At 41.8% G+C, this 10,314-nt stretch overlaps 1 protein-coding gene across 1 annotated transcript; it reads left to right on the top strand.

Annotated features, from left to right (window-relative positions):
• Positions 1-6,634: 6,634 nt before the first annotated feature.
• On the top strand, positions 6,635-8,551 carry LOC135228868 (zinc finger protein 345-like). The gene has a single exon (XM_064278005.1). The coding sequence runs from the start codon at positions 6,635-6,637 to the stop codon at positions 8,522-8,524; it is 1,890 nt and encodes a 629-aa protein (XP_064134075.1). The 3' UTR covers positions 8,525-8,551.
• The last annotated feature ends 1,763 nt before the right edge of the window (positions 8,552-10,314 follow it).

Genomic DNA, 10,314 nt, shown 5'->3' with positions numbered 1-10,314 from the left:
GCTACATGCAGTGTTGTGTAGAGCTGATACCATTTTGTATGGGTGGGGGTGGAAAGAGTATTTCAGTTGGGAAAAATAAATGTGTAAATCCCTGAGACAGCAGAGAACCCAGTATTATCTATTCATTGATGGAAGTCAGAAATGATTAAAGCAGAGAAAACAACAAGTGAGTGGTGAGGTTTGTGTGAGCTGGATTGGAACAGATCGTTTAGAACCGTGCTGAATACTCTGGGCTTTTGGAAGGCCCATGGACAGCCACTGATGGGCACTGAGCATTTCCTATGCCGCAGATAGAATTTGGAAGTGACAACGATGATTGAATGATGTCAGGCAGGAGCTTGTTATGAACAAATTAGGGAGGACTGTGAGGAGGCCTAGACGGGCAGATTGATTGTGAATCAGGAAGATAGCCAGTGATACAATAGAGGTGTGGATGGATAAAGGGCATCCCTTCATAGACTGCTCATTCCTGTACATCACTGAATGCTTCTCACGGTTGACTGTCAATGTGCATAACCCCCGGATCTGGTTGAAATGCAAATTTTGATTGAGAAATTCTGGGATGGGACTTGAGTTTTCCACATACTGAACAAGCTCGTGGTTTATGCTGGAAATACTAGTCGAGAAATAATGATGTGAATTAAAATTAGAGAGCTGTATTACAGAAAATAAAAAATAAGGGTAATTCGTAGAGGGGAGACACTGGTGTAAAGATCTTGCAACAGAGAATTCATTGACAGTGAGACCAAGAAATGAAATAGGACTCAAGCTGGAGAGGGAGCAGGGTGAAAAGAAACAGGAAGTGAAGTACGAGACGGGTCCTTCGTGAAAGCATAAAGATTTTCTGATTTATTTGTTGATCTATATCAGGAAGAAAAAGTGTTCAGGAATCCCCCCAGATTTCTCAAAATCTTAGTGAGTGGTGTTCTCATGGTTTGAAAATGAAGGGGGAAAAAATACGAGACAAGTCAAGGGGCAGAAAGAAATGTTAGTTAATTCCAAAGGAACAGAAAAAATACTGATCAGATATTACAGTGTCATAAGTGAGATGAAAAAGTTTTAGAAAGCCACAGTGGAAGGTTTTTACAGCACATAACTTAAAAATAAATGAACCATGATGAGTTCATTGTCAATATATGAAAAGTATGTTCTTAAAATTTCATCCATGTTAATGTCAGATAACAGTGACATCTGACACCAGGAACAAAGGTACGTAGGTAAGCCCACAACTTGAACATTGAATCCCTAAGTGCCTGGAGGAAATCAGGTTCAAGTTTTGTAGCCTGGCCAGGCCTGGTTGCTTCTCATGCTGTGGGAGAGGTAAATTCCTCCATGTGTGATCTTGTTGCAGAAAGGAGAGGCCTGTGGAGCTTCCTGAAGAATGCGGGTGTGTCCTCTGGGGGCTGGAGCCTGTTCTGCCTTTAGTGTAAAGGCCCTCAGGGTGGAGCATTGCCCTGAGCCTGGGAGGAGGCCAAAGGCCTGTCAGTCCCTGCTTCCTCCACACTGTTTCTTCCCTATCCTTCTTCCATTTCAGACCTCAGGTGTGGTGCAGGGAGGACTAGTCCAGTCCAGGCAGCTGGGGACCTCAGGCGACCATCTGGCACATCCATCAATCACAAGGAAGGATTTCAATTGCTGTCACTGGTGTGTGGACCAAACATTATTCATCTGCCTCCAGACTGCCCAGGCCTCTGCTTCCAGTCCTGTCCCTCTTCCTGGAAGTAGCTTCTTGGGGTCAGAGACGTCATTCCATAGACTCCCAGAAGCTGGAGAAGAAAATGGTGAGTTCTACGCAGAACTGGGTTATCCTTAGCATTATGTGGGTGAGGCTGGATCTGAATTGTTGGGGAAGCAGCCGTGTGCTGCGGGACTGTGGTTTCAGTGAAGAAGACAGTGACAGAGGAGGCTGAGGAACTGAGCCCTAGGAGGCACCCTAATACCTTGCTCCACTGTTTCTGGGGCCTTCATCCTTACATACATGGCATTTGAAGATTTGAATATCTGGTGTCACCTTCCTTATGTGACTCTCAGAGGTAGCATCACACGGTGTTAATATCCCCCCTTCCCCCTTCCCGGTTCTTGGTGTTCTGTGTTGAATGACAGAGTCTTCTGTCCTGAATCTGAAGACAGAGGAGCTCTGGCTGTGGAGGCTGAGCCCCGACCCTCTAGAGCCATCCTTGTCCCATGTCTCTGAACAGTGGTCTTGAGTCCCCCTAGGCACTGGAGCACTTTGAGTCTTTAAAGGATTGAGAGGTATCATACCAGTTTCCTCCACTGCTCAAAAGTGTAAAATTACTCAGCATTTCACTAAGATTAAAAGCCAGATTCTTTTCAGTTGCCAACGAGTTCCCCCGAACATGATAAGCCCACTGACCCCAATCACCCCTCCAGATTCCTAAGACGGTTTTTCATCTGCATTGCATTCGGCTCCAGCCACGTGGGCCTTTGGCTCTTCCTAAGACATCCAAGACACCTTCACACCTTCTGACCTGTGCTCTGGCTGTTTCCTCCTTCTAGAACGGTTTCTTCTCAGAGACCTGAATTCTTTTATACAACACATTGCCACATGATAGTTATATATACATGTTTATGTATTTAAATTTACTGTCCCCACTCAAAGAATTTACTATCCATGTTCATCGGGGTGTTCGTTTTGTTCACTGCTGTAGCTGCTTTGCCAATGTGCGGTAGCCTCTGTATCAGTAAGACCTGAATGAATTTTAATGAATAAATGTAGCCACAGTTAAGGGTCTGGAGGGAAGAAGTCTTGTCTGAGACACAGGGCTTTGCCAGGAGAAGTATGTCCTGGTTGTAAGAATTGAATAGAATGTTTACCTTTGTCTCCTCTTCCTATTATCCAAGAGGACTTTAGATCATCTACTGGGTTTGGGTCTTTTTTTTTTTTTTTTTATGCTGTTATTGGACGGTAACAGCAAAAATAACAACAAAACTGTATGCATATGGACAGAAATGGAGTTGTCAGCAATTTAGACTTTAAAGAGAAATTGACCTGCATTGTGATCCTGGCTCAGCAGAGTTCCATGTGGGAAACACTGAGGATGTGATTAAATGAACATCTCTAACTTTACTCAGCTATGACCTGTCTGAAATAATATCTGCTTAGAAGAGTCATGAAAGAAAAATCACAGTTGCTCAGTACATGGGACATTTCATCATCATTCTATAATAAATATCAGGGTTTTTGATGAGTTTAAAATATATAACCTCGCCCACTGCAGTGGAGGAGACCTTTGGCTTTGGGCTCTGGTTCAAAGTTGCTGTCATCCGATCATACCAGGACAGATTAGAGATGTCATAGGCTGCTCACGTCACCATTTCCCTGAGAAGAGGAGTCTTCTTTCTCTAAAATTACTCTGTTTTAGCACTGAAGGCGTCTTTTAGCAGCCTTTTCTCTCCTCTTGACACGAGAAACCCAACGGATTCCTGCTGTTTCAGAAAGGTCACTCTTACAGACCAGGGGCTTCCAGTGGTCAGGGTTCAGGTAGTCATGGTTAGGTGCCTTCCAGGGGCTGCGAATGTGAGAGAATTCTAAAGCACAGCCCCTAGAGGCTGGTGTGTAAGTCTATTTCCTAGGCTCCACGGGCAATTTAACCGGTAAACCATCTGCATTTCAGCTTACTTATAAAATTAATTTTTTTGTAGTAGAAGTTATACCTAACAAAATCTTTGTCAATTCAACAGTGTTTACATGTATAGTTTGGTGACACTGATTACGTTCATCATGTTTTACAGTCATCCCAACCAAAAACCAAACCAAGTGCCATCAAGTTGATTCCGACTCCTAGCGACCATATAGGACAGAGTAGAACTGCCCCATAGACATTCCAAAGAGCGCCTGGCGGATTTGAAGTGCCGAGCCTTTGGTTAGCAGCCGTAGCACTTAACCACTATGCCACCAGGGTTTCCAGATGGAAATGGTAACCTTTTCTCACTGAGCAAACACAAGGGTGTGGTGTTGTTGTTTCTGCAGATGTTTTGCTCCTTGTCCTCTTCTAACATTAGACTGTGTTTGTGGACCTATCACATTCCCACCTTGGGCCTTGGTGCTCTCTGTTGAATGAGAGTCTCCTGACCTGAATCAGCCACATGCTTATCTCCAAGAGTTGAAGAAAATATGACCAGCTCAGTGTTTGGGTTGCCAGTGTGTTGATATTGGCCCCTGGTCCTCCCATGGTTGTGAGAAACAAAAGCAAAACTGCCCTTCTGCAGTGTTTACCAGTTACTATACATCATCCTGTCTCCACCCTGTGCTTTATGTTTTGTTGAGTGTGTTCTGGTAGGGCTTACGGAAGGAGTGGTAATTGTTTGTTCACAAGGAAGTGAAGATCTGAATGAGAGCATTTCTCTAATGTCTGCTATGTTTTCTAACCATTCCAGACTGTAAAGAGAGAGGAGAATACGACTGCAATTGGTCACAGTCGAACGGTAGAGAGATAATTTCAGTGCTGGGCGTCTGTGAGACAGAAAGCAATCAGTGAGGAAGTGAATGTAGTTAGTGAAGGGACGAGGCTGATGGCCATACCCTAGAGTAGACCTTGATAGTACACAGAACCTTGTGTCAAATCCCTAAGAATCCTCTGTTCCCCAGGACTGTCAGCCTCACCCTTCATTCTTGTACACACTGAAGTCCATGGTACCTTGCTGATGCAGAATGTGTCAATGTTTTAGGACTCAGTGGTTGTTGAGGATGTGGCTGTGGTCTTTACCCCGGAAGAGTGGGCTTTGCTGGATCTTACTCAGAGGAAACTCTACAGAGATGTGATGATCGAAACCTTCAGAAACCTGGCCTCAGTAGGTAGGACCAGATTCCTTTTTTTTTTTTTTCGGTTTTCTATTATTCCTTTAGTGAAGAAAACTATTTTACTCATTAAGTTTACTCCAGAATTTGGGCTGAGGAATGAGAATAAATCATTAAATAAAGGAGGCATGGTCCTTTGGCCCACAGAGCTCATGTATCTTGGCTTTCCGTGAGCACAAAGCAGTATGTATTATACTTAGTTTTCATTTCTCTTGTAATTAAAAGCCTTGAGGCTCTTTAAGTGTTGTAAATGTAAGCACTGGCTTTAGGGGTCACTTTGGGGCACAGAGAGTATTGTATTTGGGGACCGTGTAGAGTATTACTGTGTTGATTACAAGTTTGACATGATTATTTTGCTGCAAATCAACCCACACCTGTCTATCTTCAGAGACCCTGAAGAGCAAAGTATTGCCTCAATGTCAAGGAACTCCTCATTACTCTTCACTGTCTTCCCTCATGATAAGCGTTTCTTCCTGAGCACCATGTCAGCTCTACACATTTGTTTTCCCAGAGACACAACTTCACAGAAACCTGAGCTTCCTTTTCTGACTTTAGCAATCCTTTCACAGCTGCGGTTATTCGGATCCTTTTCCTCTTTTAATGTTACATGTATATCGTGTCCAGTATATTTCTACTTAGCTCTAACTACGCTTGTTCATGTCTCCGTCACTGTCAAAGTTCATAGAAGTATGTCCTAGTAAACTGCTTCTAAACCATTGGTAAAGTGCTGAAACAGTGAAATGTGGCTACGTCTTTATTAACAGTGCTCTTTTTTCCCCAAATAATTTCTTTCCATTTGTTCCATATTGCGAACCTCAACTTGAATTCTTGGGTCAGACTTTGGAAACCTTAAGGATGGAGAAAAGTTACCCAGCAAAGATATAATGGTGGGATACATAAAAAATAACACCTGGTCCTCCATGTTAGGAGAAACCTCTGAATCACACAGTAAGAAAGATGATCATAAAAACCAAGAGAGTCGCTTGAGGTGAGTGTCATTCCAACAAGAGAAAACGGTGCTTCTGGAGAAAATCCTAAGTTGTGATGACGTTAAAATACACATTCATATGTTGATGTGTGTATACCAAGGCTTCCAACTGTTTCAGAACAGTTCAGTAATTGCAAACATAAAGAAGGATGGTGTACACATTGCATAGCCTGTTGGATTTTGACCTGAGCAGAGAATAGTTGGCAGTGCCCTGCACAAAGACGATGTCCCACTACACTGCTTTGAATGTGTGTTGCTTGTCACAGTCCTGTTATTGAGTGTTCTGCAGCAGGTTCCTGACACTTTTTCGAATTCATGCAGATCAGATTATTGACAGTACTGTGGGCAGCGATGCACATTGAAAGCTGTGAGATTGGCTGCCATCTTTGTTCAGGGCTCTGTGGTTTGTTCCCAACACAGGTTGAAATCCGATGGGCAACAGATATCCAACGCGAACACTGCCGTTATTTACGTGGGCAATTGTTGAAGCAATACAGACCAGTTTGAAGCTCTGATATGTGCTTATACATATATAAATATATATATATGTGTACGTATATTGTGTATGTATAAACTTTGCTGAAAACTTACGTGTTCAGAGAATTTTCACAACCTTTTCATAAATGTGTGTCAGACATTGAGTATTTGAAACATATTTCACTTAAACACAATGATCAGAAAGCCTCATATTTTAGAAAAGCAGTGACGATTATGGTACTATTTCTGCTAGATGATTTGAAGTATGAAACAGGAGAGAAGTCAAGCGAAAAACTGCATGTTCGCTTTGTTAGGTAATGGTGAAGTGGAAATAATTGATTTCCAACAACATGTTGCCTGTTTTTAACAGAATTCATACAGTAGAACACCTCCGTGAAAAAAATGGAGACAATCCGTGTGGGAAAACCTTCAGGCGGATTCCAAATCTTACCGTGCAGAAAAGAAATCCTCCAGAAGTAAATCCTTTTGAATGCTCTGACTGTGAAAAAGCCATCATGGATCCCTCATCACATAACCACCATGCCTGTCAGTTTATTGCGTGTAGAGAAGCCTGTGGTGGTACCACTCCTATGAGACCTCTTAGTGGCAAGAAACCCCATAAATGTGAGGTATGTGGGAAGGATTTCATTTGTATCTCAACTCTTAAGAATCCTGTGACAACACTCACTAGTGACAATCAGTATAAATGTAATGAGTATGGGAAAGATTTCTATAGTTTCTCGTCCTTTTGGACACATGTGAGAGGTCACAAGGGTGAATGTAAAGAAAGTTCTTCTAGTGACCCTTTATCCCTCCTTTTCTATAACAGAGATAAGCCCTATGAATGTAGGGAATTTAGGAAAGCCTTTAATTTTTCCTCAGCACTCACTGCACATTTAGGCACTCACAGTGAAGAGAGGCCTTATGAATGTAAGGAACATGGGAAAGCCTTTGGTTGGCCCTCATACCTCACTACACATATAACAACTCACACTGGAGAGAGGCCTTATGAATGTAATGAATGCGGGAAAGACTTTAGGCAATCCTCAAACCTCATTGTACATAGAAGGATTCAAAGTGGAGAAAGACCTTATGAATGTAAGGAATATGGAAAAGCCTTTAAGTGTTCCTCACATCTCACTAATGATAGAAAAACTCACAGTGGAGACAAGCCATATAAATGTACAGAATGTGCGAAAGCCTTTAGTCAGGCTTCATCCCTTATTACACATATAAGAACTCACAATGGACAGAGGCCTTACGAATGTAAGGAATGTGGGAAAACATTTAGGTATTCTTCTAACTTCACTTCACATATAAGAACTCACAGTGGAGAGAAGCCTTATGAATGTAAGCAATGTGGGAAAGCCTTTAGGCAGTCCTCAGGCCTCATGACACATAGAAGAATTCATACTGGAGAGAGGCCATATGAATGTAAGGAATGTGGGAAAGCCTTTACAGATCCCTCACACCTCACCTCGCATATGCGAACTCACAGTGGAGAGAGGCCTTATGAATGTGAGGAATGTGGGAAAGCCTTTAGTCAGTCAGGAAACCTCACTAAGCATATAAGAACTCACACTGGGCAGAGGCCTTATGAATGTAAGGAATGTGGGAAAGCCTTTAGTCTGCTCTCAACCCTCACTACACATATAAAAATTCACAGTGGAGAGAAGCCTTATGAATGTAAGCAATGTGGAAAAGCCTTTAGGCAGTCCTCAGGCCTCATGACACATAGAAGAATTCATACTGGAGAGAGGCCATATGAATGTAAGGAATGTGGGAAAGCCTTTACAGATCCCTCACACCTCACCTTGCATATGCGAACTCACAGTGGAGAGAGGCTTTATGAATGTGAGGAATGTGGGAAAGCCTTTAGTCACTCAGGAAACCTCACTAACCATATAAGAACTCACAATGGGCAGAGGCCTTATGAATGTAAGGAATGTGGGAAAGCCTTTCGTCAGCTCTCAAACCTCACCACACATATAAAAATTCACAGTGGAGAGAAGCCTTATGAATGTAAGCAATGTGGGAAAACCTTTAGGCAGTCCTCAGGCCTCATGACACATAGAAGAATTCATACTGGAGAGAGGCCATATGAATGTAAAGAATGTGGGAAGGCCTTTCGTACTTGCTCTTCTCTCACAAGACATATAAAAACTCATAGTGGAGGACTTAGGAATGTAAGGAGCGTGAGAAAGCCCTTCCCTGTTCATCACACCTCACATCACATATAACATCTCACTGTGGAGAGACTACTCTGTCAAAAGGGGGGTGTTTCATCCTTAATTATATAATTTCAAACAGCAAATTTCTGAAAGTCAGTGATAAAAGAACAAAGTTTCTCAGTGTGTAACAAAGCAGTACTACCTCCAAGAAGGGGTCATTCGAATTCCTTTGTGCCTATGAAAGTTTCATTTTCACTATGGGCTTGTCCTCATCGGTGTTTGTTACTTTCTCAGTCCAAGCTAAATTTTACCTTTTGGAAAGTCCTTGACTATAACAAATAAGCCTGTAGGGAATAGCCAGGAGGAAATGTGGTTTTACATTTGTTAATACTTTTATGGATGTTATTTTGTATACAATGAAATACACTCTTCTTGTATTTGGTTTAAGAGTGTTTTTTGAAAAAAATTGTATTCCATGGGAATTCCACTTTGGAATATAAGCTGACAGTTCCTTCAAAATCTAAACACAGTCCTCCCATTCTGATCTAGCAGTAACACTCCTAGGTATTTACCCACATGAGTTAAAAACATATATCCATATAAAAACCTGCTCACAAATGTTTATAGCAGCTTTCTACATAATTACAATAATTGAAAGCACCCAAAATGTCATTGAATAGGTAAATGGGTAAACAAATAGTGAGACATCCATTCAACGGTGTATTATTCAGTGATGAAAATAATTAAGCTATCAAGGTAGGAAAAGTTATGGAGGAATCTCAAATCCACACTACGTGAAAGAAGCCGGTCTAGAAAAGCTACATCCTGTGTGATCCCAAGCCTATGGCATTCTGGAAAAGTATGAAGTGTAGAGGCAGTACAAAAATCATTGATTGCCACGGGTTTGGGGAGAGGCAGGAGGAACGAATAGGTGGAGCCCAGGGAATTTTTACCACTGTGTAACTATTCTGTAGGAAATGTAATGATGGACTGATGACAGTATGCATTTGTCAAAACCTATAGGAGTATAAACACAAAGAGTGAACCCTGATGAAGTCTATGTATTTTAGTTGAAAACCACGTCTCACTATTGATGTGCCCGTTGTTACAAACATATCCCACACCACAGGAATGCAACATGTTAACAATAGGAGAAACAGTGGGTGTAGGTGGGATGCATGGGGAGTCTGTACTTGATGCACAATTTTTCAGTAAATCCTCATGTCTCTGAAAACAAAGTCAATTTCAAAACTATGAAAACTATGGCATCCCATTTTTGTTTTGTTTTTATAACAGGGGCTGCAGAATCTATTGAAGTTTCTTATATCTTTTTCGTATGAACTAAGTAGACATCATTTGTTTTTGTTTCTTATAAGTGAATTTAAAAACTATTGTAAAATGCACGTAAAAAATAAATTTTGCCATTTTAACCATCTGAAGTGTACAAATGCATTAGTTACATTCACAATGTTGTGCAACCATCAACCCTCTTTCAAAAATTCTTCATCCCATCCCATTTGGAACAAAGGAGAATGAAGAAAACCAAACACACACAGAAAATTTAGCCCAAGGTACTAAACGAGTACATGAACCAGAGATTGCACCAGCCTGAGACCAGAACAGCTAGATGGTGCCTGGCTGCCAGCAATGAGTGTCCTACCAGGGAACACAACACAGAGTCTCGGACAAAACGGGATAAAAATGTAGAACAGAGCTCAGATTCATGTTTGAGCAGATTTCATGGTCTGATAGAGACTGGAGGAGCCCCCGAGACCTTGGCCCCCAGACACACTGCAAACTGCTAACTGAAACCATTCTCCAAGCCCACTCATCAGACAAAGATTAGACAGGAGTGTAAA

This window comes from Loxodonta africana, chromosome X (genome assembly GCF_030014295.1).
Source record: "Loxodonta africana isolate mLoxAfr1 chromosome X, mLoxAfr1.hap2, whole genome shotgun sequence".
NCBI lineage: Eukaryota > Metazoa > Chordata > Mammalia > Proboscidea > Elephantidae > Loxodonta > Loxodonta africana.
Note: the sequence above shows the minus strand (reverse complement) of the source record. Positions and strands in the feature narration are given on the sequence as shown.